We start from the raw sequence: 14,870 nt of genomic DNA, 5'->3' as shown, positions 1-14,870 counted from the left end.
AGACTCTAGAGGCATTAAAGAAAGTAGAAGCCTCCCTTTCCCCAAACAGCCCACAGTGCCTACAGTGTCTACACTACCTACAGTGTCCCTCCCCGGGACTCTTTCATGTACCGCATGTGAGATTTCAAAACCAAGAGGGAGAGGCTAATTGCAAGCTATGTCTGGGCTTGGTCAGATGGTTTAAATTCCTAATTAGATGACCACTTCTTAATTTGATGACCTTGGGCAAGGTAACTTCCCTCCAGACTCAGACTCTGTCTATGAATAGCACTGGCCCTACATCGTGAGGGTTGGATTTAAACAGTACTGCCGGTCACATGAGGCACATTCAGTAGTAGCAGCTGTCACTGATGCTGCAGATGACAGATGACGACAATGTGGACAAATGCCTCTTCATCAGACATCTGTCTAAGTAGACTGCCAGAATTCTGCCCCTGGGACAGTGAAGGATTTAGAGGAACTCTGTCCCATCCCCGTGCCAGGGGACAATGTCTCAGGGTTTCTGCTGTGTGCTATGGGGAAGCCTCTAGCACAGATGTCAGCCAGAACTAAGCATGGACTAGTGGCAAGCAGGGTGGTGAGAGACACAGAGCTCAGCAGGGTCTCCGCTGTTACTGGGCTCCTTGCTTCTTTAAGGATGCCAGAGTTTTGAGACCTGGCTAGCCCCTGGACAGTTAATGCCCTTAACCCTTGACCCTAGAAAGATAAGGCTCAGGCCTAAGGAAAGAGCATTTCAAAACTCTGTGAAGTGCCTGACACATAAAGGACAGCAAAGGGACATAATCTAATGACCTTGTGATGTCCTGGGGAAGATTCTGGGTTAGGAACCAAACAGGTAAAGTGCAGACCACTCAAGAATGCTGCAAAGAACTCTCCAGGGGACAAGAGGAAGGAGGGAAAAAGGGCCACACCCTGGAATATCTAAGACCCTGTACCTCAAGGATAAGCCTAGACACAGCAGGGGACAAATTAATATGACTTCCCAACATCTAAGGAAAGAAAAATCCACAATACTTAGTACTTCTCCATTCAGGGCAGGGAAGTCATTAACTAAGCATTTCTCTTGTTAGACATCAAACAATGCCAACTTAATTATACCCAGAGACAGTCTGCCTGACAGTTCCTTTTTCCTAATAGTCAGGAACAAGAACTCACAAACAACCCCTATATGCGAGAAATAATAAATGGTTCCAAATTATTATTGCTTGGGTAGATGCACAGAAAAATCCCTGGTGGTCATCAGACATCTCCTATTCCATTATCATAAGCACACAAAGGCTGAGGTCATCTTTCCCTCATCTCTGGTGCAGTACACAGTGTATAGAATAGGATTTGGTCGTTATTTTCTTTTCTTATCTGTTTTTTTTTTTTTTAGACCAGAAACCCTTGAGGCAAAAACTTATGTGATTTCTCCTATAATTTATACAGTCCTGGACACATCTACTGGGCTGTTTATTATTCAAGGTACAGCAGCAGAATAAGAAAGAAATGGGGGAGAAGAGGAAGAGACTGAATGTGAAGGTCCTTCAAAACTTAAAGAAGAGCAGGAGATTCATGGATTCTGACTGTTTTTTAATGTTCACAGGGGAAGCAGCAGTAAAACACTGGGTCAGTTAAAGGCCTTGCTTGGAGTCGCGAGGAGAGAATTCTCCATAAGGAGAGGTAGGGAAGAGGTAAAGTATTCTGGAAGCTACCTTCTATTTCATATTATAAACTTAAAGTTGGATACAAACGATTCTTAAGATCATGAGTGTGCCTACTGAGGCACACTGTGGTCAGCCTTCAGTTTTTACCAGTGGCAACGTGATTTAAGCTGGTAAGGCTCAAAGGCTAGTGATTTATATCTGTTGTGAATTTTAGCTATGATTAATAGATGATCTTCAAGCTGCCTGGAATGCTAACATCTCAGAGGTCAGAATTCAGATACTGAGAGTGCATTTTAATTGATAGCTGAACCCAAAAGCCATGGACCAAAGCTTGCCCAAGAGCATTCCTATTATTACACCATTTCATCAAATCACTTTGACTCTTTATATATGTTTATGGGAAAGGAGCATCACGCCTCCCCCATAAAATCAAGAAGCCAGGGAGGAACCATGTTCCCAGTGGGAAGGAGGCTGGCAAGAGCATAATGAAGGGACAGTTCAGCTACACTACCATTAGATGGTTCCACTTTCCACAATAATGCTGCAAAGCTCTGGACAACTAGTCACAGCAACAGCAAGTTCAAGTTGAATCCAAGACACATTTCAAATGATATTTCCTCTTATAACATTAAAGTCAATCATATTTTAGTATGTGTAGATTCTATTTAAAACATGCTAGAAAAATCACTTTGCTAAGCAACATTTCCACCCCCTTGTCCCTAACACCTCAAACATGGAGTGTTTGGAATGGAGTTTGGAAAGGTAACAGCATTCAGAAGATCTTACTCAATCAAACTCATTGTGCAACTGTGTACTTTGTACAAAATTTTAACTGTCATGGGATGTGAATTACACTTACAGCAGCCATGGAATTGAGCTGATCAATGTAGAACTCAGGCCAACTTGTTGCTCCCTTGTTTTCTTCCTGGTCCTACAAAAAAAAAAAAAAAAAAAAGAAAGAAAGAAAGAAAAGAAAAAAAAAGTTAGAAACAACAAAAAGACCATTGCAAAGGTCTACACGTAGCAATACATCTGGTGTGCCATGCATCAGGACAATGGTCTGCAGAGCCAATAGAATACATCAGGGGGATGGTCTTCCCAATCTAACAGGGAAGGAGAGAGGGAGAAGGAGAGGGAGAGGGAGAGAGAGGGAGAGGGGGGAGAGAGAGAGAGAGAGAGAGAGAGAGAGAGAGAGAGAGAGAGAGAGAGAGTGTTTCATGTTTAAAGGACATGTTCTAACTCATGGAGGAAGGGAGTTTACATGGGAGTTGAGTCACATCAGGGTATAGTTTTTTCCTTTAGGGACATAATGACATTGAGAAGAGCATTCTGAGCCCCATGTCACACTGAGAACTATACTGGGACTACACATCTGTATGAAAATCAAGAGTGAAGGAGACCTGCCTTAACACTGTACAGATATGGCCAGTTGGTGACCAGACTTTTTCAGTCTGTTGCTCAGAGGCCAACAACATTAAAATTTTTGCAGTAGGATTTCATTTGATGTGGCCTAAAGAAGGTTAGTGGCATTGGGTGGTGGTAAGAAAAAGAGCACACATTAGTCCCAGGCACAGCTCTACTGCTGAGCTGAGCTAGCTCAGGAGTTTTGGTAGAAAACAGAGTGTATCTCTGCTAAAAAGAACAGAAACCAACTCCCAAAGCTCCTCACCTAGTTGTGTCTCACAACCCAGGGTGACCTGGAGCCAGAACAGGTGGGGCATCTGTGGATGGGGGGGGGTCACTGATAAGCCCGAGCCGAAACCCCCAGAAACATCTGCTCACTGTAGCCTGTGCTACAGACACATCATGCTCATCCAAGAGGCACATTGTGTGCAGTTTCTACGCATCTCTGCACAACTTTGTGTGGGGGAGATGTTTGTGTCAACAGGCCTGAGAAAAAAAGGCACAGTAGCTCTCTGCCTCCACATCCAGAGAACACCCTGATACAACGGGTTAGCCCTGTGTCCTTGAAGAAGACGCTGCCAGGTACATACAACTGCTGCGGGGTGCTCGAGCAGTCACTATCTGCTTCAGAGCTACTGAGGTGTGATAGAAGAAACATAATTCAAACCTGTTTTGAAGTTGTCATAACAAGAAGGCAAGTGGCTGTCTACAGGGCCACCTGAGTAGGCAGTAATGGATGCGGAGCTGGACGATGAGGGCCAAGGAGGGCTACAGCAGTGACTTTGAAGTTGGGCTGGGTTACACTCTTGTGATTTAAAAACATTCAGGAAGTCTGATGAGTTTTTAGAACAGCTCTTGGTTGTAATTTAACGTGTTAATAAAAGAGCTATGGTGGCAGCATAAATGCCGAACCCAGCTTTCCTCTTAAAAGGAGCATTAAAATTAACAAAACCCTGCTGTTACCAATGTATTTAACAAGCCAAAACCCACAGTGATATTCAATGGTATTTGAATCTATAAAATGAAATAGAAGGTGCCAGATCTTTCTATTCTCCCCAAACTAGGGCAAATTTCCAAAGCAAACAAAAATCAAGTCCCATGTCCAAGGTTCCACAAGAGCTTGTCTGTTGTAAGCTTCCTAGTCCTGGATACAAAACAGAGATTATTTTAGAAACTGAGACTAGTGCACAGAAAGAAGACTTTGCACTTTGGAAATGTTTTAATAACACTAACAGTTAAGAGTAGATATTATAGTCAAAATGGGGCTCTTTCACTTCACATGCTTCAGTGCTGAGAAAATCACACACGTGTGTGTGAATGCACTGGTGGATACTGCTCTGGCAGTAGGAGGCAGGGGGATTCTCAGCTCTTCCCTTTGACCATGCCTCTTGAGCTTCCTGTGCAGTCCCAGTCCTTACATACACAAGTTTGCAGCAGCAGCCAGATGAAATACAAGTCTGAGTCAGTGTTCTCCTTCTAATGTGAGACTGTTAAAAGCCTCTCCTTCTTACTGAGGAGTCAGAAACAAATGAGCCAACTGTTCTGGGAGGGAGGGCATCCTATAAAGAGCTCAGATGCTGAGACATGCCAAGGAGAAGACACTCATAAGGTGTGCAGTCTTCCTAATGACAAGTGTGTCCTTGCTAGGAGAAGGCATGTCCTGCGCCTCTGACACGCATTATTCTTTGGATCACCTACCTCAGTTCTCTTTTCTTAATCGAGGGAAGAAGGAGATAAGACAGTCAAGACTGTATGGATAAACCAAGTGTAACGGAAGCAACGGCAATGCCCAGCATGTACACAGCTTGTTACGTGTCAGACCCTGTTCTAAACCTTCCCATTTTCTTCAGTCCGCTTCATGATTCGTATTAAATGTTATCACACCATTTTGACTGAAGAAGAAAAGAGGCAAGCAGAGACTGAGCCACGCTGTTGCAGGGGGTGGAGAAGAGATGTTGGGGAAAGGTCAGGGCACACTCTCTCCTAAGATTAGACCTAGTAGGTCCCGTGAGCCATGGATGACAAATAGAAGACTGCCTTTCATTTTTAACCATTTCACTGTGAGAGAACTGGGACATGGGCAGCAGATAAAAACAGTTCACCTTTCTCCAAGCTTTACTGCAACTTCTGCCACACTGGTTCTAAGGTCCAATGTCTTACCCAGGTGACCTCTACTCTGCCCTCTACACACATTTTAGGGAGCTCCTTAGCCCTTCAGCCATGCCTTATGTGGACATATCTGTGCTCAGAGAGCAGCTAAAAAGCTTCCCTTTAGCCCTTCTGTTCTGTCACCCCCTCCCCCTCCCAAATACAGGTGCTCTCCCTGGGGAATTCTCTACAAACCTTAAAATGAACTGTTAGTCACGCAGTTCTGGACACTGGGATCACAAACAAGCACCTTCTTCAACCGTTCAGCTAACTCTATTTTATAGTCACCTTCCTTGCCAATCCCATTACAACATTTATCTACACAAGAATTAGCTTATTACAGTCTGCAAAAGAAAAGATTTTTTCCCTCTCAGAGGAATAGATTATTGTAGTCATGGACAGCAAACCTATAATCCTAGCACTTGGGAGATGGAAGCAAGAGGATCTTGGGTTTGAAGCCAATCTGGGAACTGCAGCAAGGTCTATTTCAAAAACAAAACAAATCCCCCAAGCTAGATTATTGACCATAGTTCATGACACTGGGAAAAGTAGTCCTAAGTGAATACAAACCCTAGATTCATATTAAATGTCCCTTCTAGTCCACCTGGAGAAGGGACAATTCACATTAAAATCTAGTTTTGTGTTCTAGTTCACTTTAATTAGAAATCACCTGAGAACTTCAGTTGAGGAATTCCCTAATATCAAACTGGCCTGTGGAATGTGTGTGGGGACTGCTGGGTTGTTAATTGGTGAAGGAGGGCTCAGTCCACTATGGGCAGTGCATTTTCTGGGCAAGTGGTCCTGGGCTGTACAAGGAAACTAGCTGGGAATGAGCCATCAGGCAGCATCCTCTATGGTTCCCACTGTACCTCTGTGATGGCTAATGTTATGTTTGAAGTTAAAATGACAGTGCTTAAGAGACCCATAAAACAAAAGTGCCTCTAACCTGTCAGCCTCACTTGCCCAAGGACAGATAACTTCCTGGAATGCTGAGGGCTGTTGTTCATGTAAAATAACAAACTGAGTTTTTGCTTCTGTAAACAAGCTTGGTTGCTGTCAATTGCACAGGATGTGTGCTTGATTACATGTAGGCAGGAAGTACGTAGCCTTGTGAGTTTCGTCTCTATAAACCCCTGACTAAAATAATTCAGTGCCATAATCTGAGCATTCTCGGTCTTGGGGATGGTCCTGGACAGTATTTAATAAAGCTTCTTACTTATTAAAATTTATCATGGTCAGAGTGAATCTCTGAACAACCCCAGACCCATAACACCTCTTTGCCCGTGAAGTGAGTTCCTGGGTCAGAGATAATGCTGTGTGCATGGTAAGCAGGCCTGCCTCCACGTTCCTGCTTGAGTTCTTGCCTTGACGACACTCACTGATGAGCTGTGATCCGTAAATTGAAACAAACCTTTCCTCCTCAAACTGCATTCTGTCATGGTATGTGACCAACAGCAGGATGAATGTAGGACATTTGTTCCTTGAAAATGTTACATGCATTGACATTTATGGGAATTATCTTCAGGTCTGCTAGATAATTAGAACAGAAATAGGTATCTGAATTACTAATTTCTCTGCTTTTTTTTTTTGAGAATATGTACATATGCCACTAAGTTTTAGAGATATGGCATGATGGGAAGGCCACCAATCAGCCATCTGAAGATGGGAGTCTAGAACCTTCTTTTTTATTCAACCAGTTGGCAGTTTGGGTAAGTGTGTATATATCTGGGGTTATTTTTCTTTTCTCCAAAATAGGAGAGTGAGGTCAGACTGTTTCTGAAATTCCTACAATCTCTAAGATTCCAAATTCATGGGAACACAACCTCTTCGGTACTTAATTTCATGTTTCAATTCCTAACACCAATAACTTGTAAAAACTTACACTGTCCAATGATTCAGTTGTAGAACTATTTCATTTTCAAAAGTCACTCTAAAAGCCATTCAGTAGCCACCCAAGTCTTTGCTACCTTGTGATTTCTTTAATTAAGTTCTCCCTGTGTCATCGGGAGGCCTTCAGACATCAACTGCAGAATGTGGACGGCTGAGATTTCCTGCTGGACATAGCTCACCTTGGATGCTTTACCTCTAGCCAGCATCAACTATCATTTACTTAACCTCCTTTCCTTATTGCTCTGTGTGTGTGTATGTGTGTGTGTGTGTGTGTGTGTGTGTGTGTAAAATCCAGATACCTTAGAAGGTAAAGATGTCCTTTCTAACCTCACATCATCTCCAAATGGTACATTTTTCATTTCAATCTCAGCTCAGTGAATTCTTTAGATTTCTTAGAAATCTTCCTCCATTCTTTTTAAAATGCACCAGTGACCTTGTTTCACTCAACATCACTTTGCACAGAAGGATAAATTTGCATTACTTCTTAGCTTCATTCACACTGGGATAAGCACAAAGTTACATCTTGGACCTGTCTCCCACTGGTACCTCCAACTTGCCTGTGTTCTTCTAGACATGGAACTGGAACATTCACTGTTGCTCACTATGAGGCTTGCTATGTGACTTTAGTTTCAAATGATGGCCTCACAATAGTGTCACTGTGAGGATGTAAAGAGACAATACAAATCAGGAGAACACTGCAAAGAGCATGCACAAAACGAGCTCAGCAAATGTGACCTCTGATGATAATGACAGCGTCTCTAGCTGTGGCCATTCCTAGCCCTTATTACTGGGACTGAAAAACAACAACAAAAGGGGACCAATCAAGTACATTTTGGCAGTAGTTGTTCAAATATAAGAAGCATATGAGCCTTTGAAATTCAGTTAGCTATACTTTCAGAAATGTAGCCCATACTGTGCACTCACAACTGTGTGGATATGTGTCACAAAAATTTTCACCGAATCACTGTACACAAATTAATTAAAAGGGGGGATCTATGGAGAGGGAGACATGAATATATTCCTATGTGGCAGTAAAAAAATAGAGCAATGTAGCAACATACAATGGCCAAATACATTGAGCTATTATTGCCTATTCATAGGGAAGAACACGTATTTCCAGAGAGATATACAATAATGCGTACCTCTGGCTAGCAACAGGGAAAGTCTTTTACTTATAAATTTTTGTACAATCTAATATTTACCCTTACATGAACACATACTATTTTCACAATTAAACAGAAGCCAGTTCAAAAACACTATGGATTATATTAGGTTAAGTAAGAGTCTATTTTTTCCTGGTAATCCCTGTGATATAAAATACATTAAGACCTTAAATAAATGGGATGTTTCTGTCTTCTACATCCCTGCATTTCTCTTCCTCCAACAACTAATATCTGCAACTGTCATTCCTCACTGGACTTTCTACTTCTAAAAGACACTTTAATCTCAATATCTACTTTGCGTTTGCAATAAGACTTATGTACCCAAAGCACATTAAAAGTTTCTCAACTTCCATACTCACATAATTGAGAAGCTGTGTGAGATATCTATCTATCTTTTTATCACTCACCCATCCATCTCTGTCTGTCTGTCTGTCTATTTTATTTACCAATCAATCTCTGGTAGCAGTTGAAGTCTTTCACTTCTATAAATAGAATTCTAAGCAGAATTACAAAATTAAGTTTTAAAGTATAAGTAAATTTCTTTGAAACGGCTATAGGATCCTTTAGTGGATTGTTTCACAAGCACTATACATTAGCATTTTCTTCAGTGTAAGATGTTCTTACTAAGTCCCAGAATAGGCTGTGCAAAACGATAGTTAATTGTGAAGGGCACTGTTCACCAGATCACTAACCACAGGCTGAAGCAACATTTACTCAGTCAACTAAAGCCATAAGTCTGCAAGTTAGCTGTCAAAAACCCATGAGGTTCTTAGATAATATTTGTAAAGGAAAAAAGTCACACTCTTTCCCTGTCTAGGATGGCTAAATCATCTAGTAATATGCAATACCATGTGTCAGCAAAAGTGGAGACATGTTGTAGTTTAATCAAAGGAGTTGCAAGCCAAAGGATATGTCAATATAATTGAAGTAAATTTTATTTCAATGGCCTCCATTATAGAGGAAAGGCAACTAACAACAACCAAACCTATACTATGTGTAAGGAAAATGCCATTAGAAAACACGTAGGATTAAGAAATCCTCTTATTAATGAACAAAATAGCCACCTTATTGCATGAAATTGTCATTACTATTTCTCATTTCATGGACCCAGTTCTACAAACTAATGAATACAGCAGATGCTAAGTAAGTCCACTGTGTGTCAGAAGTTTTAAAAGAAAACTAGGCAGAAAAGATGGATTAAGATATGTATTCTATGTCTGCCTCCATGATGCAGGCATCTGAGAAAACTCAAATGAATAACAGAGTTGTCGACAATGTTAAGAGCAGGTCCAAATGAACAGAAGGACAAGCTAATATGGAAATGAAGAAGCACTAGGTGCAAGGCCTTGCTAATAACTTTGCTAGCTCTCTCTTCCAGCTAAAAAGAGTATCAATGATACCTCTTCAGAACATGCCCACATGTAGGCCAACCAGTGGGGTGAAGGGTCAGTCAATTCCTTTAAAGGCCCAACAGTTATATCTCAGACTGTGCACAAGACACAGCCACTGATGTTCATCTGCCCTCATGTGAGAGAAAAGCAGCCATAACAGAAACATAAACAGATGGAAACTGCCATGTTTTGGGAATATCTTATTTACAAGAAGAGGTAGCTTGAATGATTAGATCCACTAGCAGTAGCTTGTTGACATGTGTACTAGCTGGGAGCTGGCTTTCAAGATCGCTGAAGCACATCAGAATCCCAACATGGTCACCAATTACTTTCCATGCTTTCTCCTCTCCCTGAAGCTACTTTACCTTCACAATATCTTCTGTAAATTAGGACTGACACATAAAGTGTTGGGAATCTGTCCAGTAACCTCAACATCTTCTAGAGAAGCATTACCTATATGTCTATAAAGTCTCCCCAAAGCCAAACGCAGTGCTCTCTGAAAAAGTCCAATCCAACACTTACGAACAATATAATAGCTCCTGGCACTCAAGGCACAGGGAACATCTTGGAAGGGGCCATGGAAAGATTGTCAGAGCTAGAGGCCCAGGAAGTCTGCTTTGAGATTGGGTCTCCAAGAAAGGACAGGGAGGCTGAACACATGATGCCGCAACAATATGGCTGCCTAAATAAGATCCGCACATTGCAAATACCAATAGATAAGCTAACAGAGAAGGGAGAAATCTTACTATACTTCTTCCCTAGACAGAGAACTACAGGCAAATGATGACTGCTGAGAGAAGGAGAATTAGGTTTTTTCCCATGGATTTTAGTTACTTTTCTATTGCTGTGCAGAGACACCATGGCCAAGGCACTTTATAAAAGAAAACATTTAATTGGGGGCTTGCTTAGTTTCAGAGGTCAGTTCATGACCATCTTGGCAACAGAGAGCAAGGCATGGTACTAGAGCGGTAGCTGAGAGCTTACATCTTATCCACAAGATGGAGGTAAAGAGAACAATACTGGACTTGGTGTGAGCCTTTGAAACCTCAAAGCTCTCCCACAGAGACACACCTCCTCCAACAAGGCCACACCTCCTAATCCTTCCTCAGTAGTCCACCACTGGGAAGTAAACATTCAAACATATGAGCCAATGGGGGCAATTCTCACTCAACCCACCACACGGGGTGAATCCCTAACTGTTAGCCAGTACCAAGTGGTCAGCCCTGAAATCATATACACACAAGCAACACTAAATGGACTTAGCAGCTTGTATTTATGTATTTATGCAATATGTATGTATGTATGCATGTACATATATGTATGTATGTGTGTATTATGTGCAAGTATGTACCTCTAACCATAATAATCAAAGACAAAGAGTCCATCAATTTGAGAGGGGGTAATAGGGAAGGATGGAAGAGTAGAAGGAAAGAAAGAGAAGGGGGAAATGATGTAATTATAGTTTAATTAAAATTACAAGAAATAAAAACACATTTCATGGAAAAATAAACCCAATTAAAAACAGTAGAGTATCATCAGTTCCTTTAAATTCTTATACACATCCCTAATTCTGTTTATTCTTTGGTTGAGAAGAGGACTAAGATGTTATCAAAGCTGGGCTCCCTGGACTTTTATTTCCTTTGGTCCTTACAATGCCTGCCTTCAAGTCCCAGCCATGAACAAAATGCATACTCTAGACGAAGCTTGACAAGCGCAGGCAGTCAGTGTCAGTAAACAATCCCTCCACTGTCATATTCCAAGACACTCCTGTGGTCACTGCAACTGCCAACCTTGGTTATATTTTTTGACCGCTGCCACAATTACACATCACATACATCTGTTACCAAAATCCGGTTGGGACCACGCACAGGATGATTACAGAACAGTGGCTGCTCTATCCCCCAGGAAACCCAGCACCTCCCAAGCCTCAGAATATCAGTCATTCTTCTGAAGCGTCAGGATGACTTGTGAAGACAATGACTTTTCAGAATGCTATAAAATATCTGTACCCTTTTAAGGAAAGCCACCACAGAATAAGATGGGTGGTCTTTGACCCTAAAGACACCCTAATGGAGTTCACTCTCTCAGGGCCCTCTTCTAAAGTTAATAACAGGTGATTGATCACTATGGAGGAGGGCTTCAGAATCACACCATCTTTTGGAAGCAGCACACACATGAATCATTAGCCTCTCATGCTGAACTCATAGAGATTTACTTGTAACTTCAAGCATTTGCTGGCTTTGCTCTTGCCTCTTGGGAACGGCCTGGAGTAAGTCTAAACTTTCCTGTGAACAACAACCCAGCAGATATTCAAACAATTTGAACAAGCAATTATATGTTCTCCCCAAATCTTCTCTTTAACAAGCTAACATTTCTCTGTTGGCTGCACAGCACTGTTTATCTTCCTCAGCTCATAAATTAATTCACTTGTGTTTTCTGTACATTTATCTGACTTGCATGTCATCTGATTTGCATTGTGTATCATTTGCAGAGAGGACTCTCCCAAATCTGTTGAAATGAAAGGGCTCTTCTTACATATTTCAGTCAACAGTGAGCCCCTCAGAGCAGTGTCTAGGAGGACTTCTGATCGAAATCTCCCTCCAAGAGGAACCAGAACAAGCCCCTCTCCTCACAGTCCCCAGTAACAACATTTAACACTAAAGAGGAGGGACACTGGTATGAAGTAGAGGTGAACACGATAGTCCATGCTTTACCAGTTTTTGTTTTTAATAAAACAAGCCACAAACTACACATGGAACTGGTTTATTATGAGAATGAGGAGGCTTTGAGTCAGCAGAAAGGGACATGGGTGCCATAGGTGACCACTATTGTGGCTAACTATTGGACAAGAGACGACAGGGAGTGTGAGCCACTGTGGGATGCTCTTCTCACTTCTCTCTCTGCTCTCCTGTATCTGTGCCCCTTCATACCCCACCAGTAAGTCTTCCATGTCTTCTGCCTTCCAGGGATGTGAGAACACTTCCTCCAACTCCTGGAATTTCACTCCTTCCCTTTTCTGCTGTCTAGTAGAGGGACAAAGTCTACTAGAGCCCACATACAAGATGTCATCTTCCCACAGACTCTAGCTAGCCTGTCCTGGATTCTGAAAGACCTCAGACCGATCTGAATACATTTTTTCCCCTTCGTTCGTTCGTTCATTCTCTGAGTTTAACAGTCTGTGTTTGGATTTTTGAGAATGTCAGCATGGACTGATGTCAAAGGTTTAACTGAGCTCATTAGTAAGTGAGGGAATTGTAAGATGTTTGTCAGTTCAAAAAGGAATCCAAAGGCTAGACATATGTATTCATCATGAAGATGAAATTAACAAAGAGATGTAACACCACTCTAGAGGGCTACAACCAATTGCATCAGATACAATCCAGACTTCAGTGGGTGAAATCTTTTGATGTTCTATCATGTTTTTAAAAATTGCTCTTTACATATTGTGAAACAGGGCAAAGATAAGGCTCAGGACATTATAAGAGGGGTTATTAAGCACCCCCTCCCATTTAACTGCAGTTGAGCAGAATAAGAGACATGTGGTTAGTATTTCCTGGTTGAAGGAGACACTCCTATGAAGATGTAACATGGAAGCCACAGTGTATGACTAATACTCTGCTGCAGGCTCCTTATGCCCAAATTAACTAAAGGCTCAGACTTGCCCAAGATTCTTGCTGGAGAGTCTCCCCTGCGCCGGCCACTTCACTCCTCTCAGTCTCTGCTGCCATGTCTGGGGTGTACCGAATCAGCTTCTTATGGAAGACCACCAAGTTCCTAGGAAGGAAGTCCTTGGTCCTCTATCCTTTCCCAGAACTTTATTCTCACATATTTGGAAGATTTAAGCTTTCCAGAACTAGGTATCCAATATAGTTGTGCCCAGTTGGTTTGGGCCCTCTGAACAGAAAAGGCTCCCCAGAGTACAGCTTCTCTCAGGATGGTCTGGAGCCAATGTCAGCTACAGCGAGACACAGCGGATGCACTAGATCCCCCAAAGGACAGGGCAGTTCTTAAACCCAAATATCTGTGCAGACAGTCGAGCCCTGGAGGAACATTAACATTATACTGCTTAATCTAGGTCCTGAGCAGTCAAGCAGAATCCTTTTCTATCTTCTGATGCTAGGGTTGACCTGGGCCTTGCACATGCTCAGCAAGCTCTCCACTACTGAGCTATACCTCCAGGTCCCAGAATCACCCCTTCTACCACATTACTAATCTGTAATACAGTATGAAATCTAAGAGGACATTTGTCCTTGTCTTTTCATTCTTTTATTCACCAGGAATATATTTTTTGAGTTCTATCCTGAGGTAAACATTGTTCTAGAATGCAATAACCAAGTGTTTCGCTTTCCTCATGAGGATCCATGAAGTGAGACATGGGCCCTACTGAGTCATCTACTTGTGTTTCTAAAGCTCAGAGCCAAAAGGTTCTTAGATGATCATCAACTCAGCTGGAGAGACCGCTCTGTGGTTAAAATGCTTCCTACTGTTTCAGAGGACCTGAGTTTGGTTCCCAGCACCCATGTCAGGTGGCTTACATGTGGTGTGTTCTCTCTCTCTCTCTCTCTCTCTCTCTCTCTCTCTCTCTCTCTCTCTCTCTCTCTCCCCCCCCATCATCATGTTATCAATAGTCCCATATAATGAGCCTCATTTTTTTTTCAGTAAGTCCCATTGTTTATCAACATCTCTTCTAAGTTCAAAACATTAACTGGAATCCTACCTGAAACCCATTGGGAAGAAAGCCTTGAAACTTCCTTGATAACATAAAATCACACACACACACACACACACACACACACACACACACACACACACACTGACTTTCTTTTTTTCTATATATCCTTTCTCTGCTATACATCTTGACGTATATTTACTCTGGTAAAATTCATGAGAAAGTCAGACTGGTACTTTTTAGCCAACTACCAGTTTCATCTCCAAATTATGCACCCTAGAAAGGCAACAAGAGTACCCTCTAAAGAGGTCCAGTAACTGTAAGCAGCAACAACACAAAGCAAGATGCCTGTATTTTTCAAACACCTCAAGTGCCCCTGCCCTTCCCTCTCCAGGTTCCTGAACAAGCCCCAGCTGACTGCGCCAAGCAGAGGGCTCACATGTCACGTGCTGCTGAATTCAGTGGGGAAACATTTCATGCTGGTAGAGCTAAGAAAACAGCTCCAATCCGTTCCTAAACCAAGAGGAGAGACTTTACAGTCTATTTCCCAGACTGTGAG

General features: G+C 42.1%; 1 protein-coding gene across 2 annotated transcripts in view; it reads right to left on the bottom strand.

Moving 5' to 3' along the window:
- The window catches only part of Daam1 (dishevelled associated activator of morphogenesis 1), a 172,730-nt gene that overhangs the window by 54,742 nt on the left and 103,118 nt on the right, over positions 1-14,870 (bottom strand). For both annotated transcript variants that reach the window (XM_059278947.1, XM_059278946.1), the window contains exon 4: positions 2,506-2,577. In XM_059278947.1, coding sequence (XP_059134930.1) covers positions 2,506-2,577 — 72 coding nt within the window. The remainder of the gene's footprint in view (positions 1-2,505; positions 2,578-14,870) is intronic.

Source organism: Peromyscus eremicus, chromosome 14, assembly GCF_949786415.1.
Source record: "Peromyscus eremicus chromosome 14, PerEre_H2_v1, whole genome shotgun sequence".
In the NCBI taxonomy this organism is placed as follows: Eukaryota; Metazoa; Chordata; class Mammalia; order Rodentia; family Cricetidae; genus Peromyscus; species Peromyscus eremicus.
The sequence above is the reverse complement of the archived record's forward strand: the minus strand, read 5'-3'. Positions and strand labels throughout refer to the sequence as shown.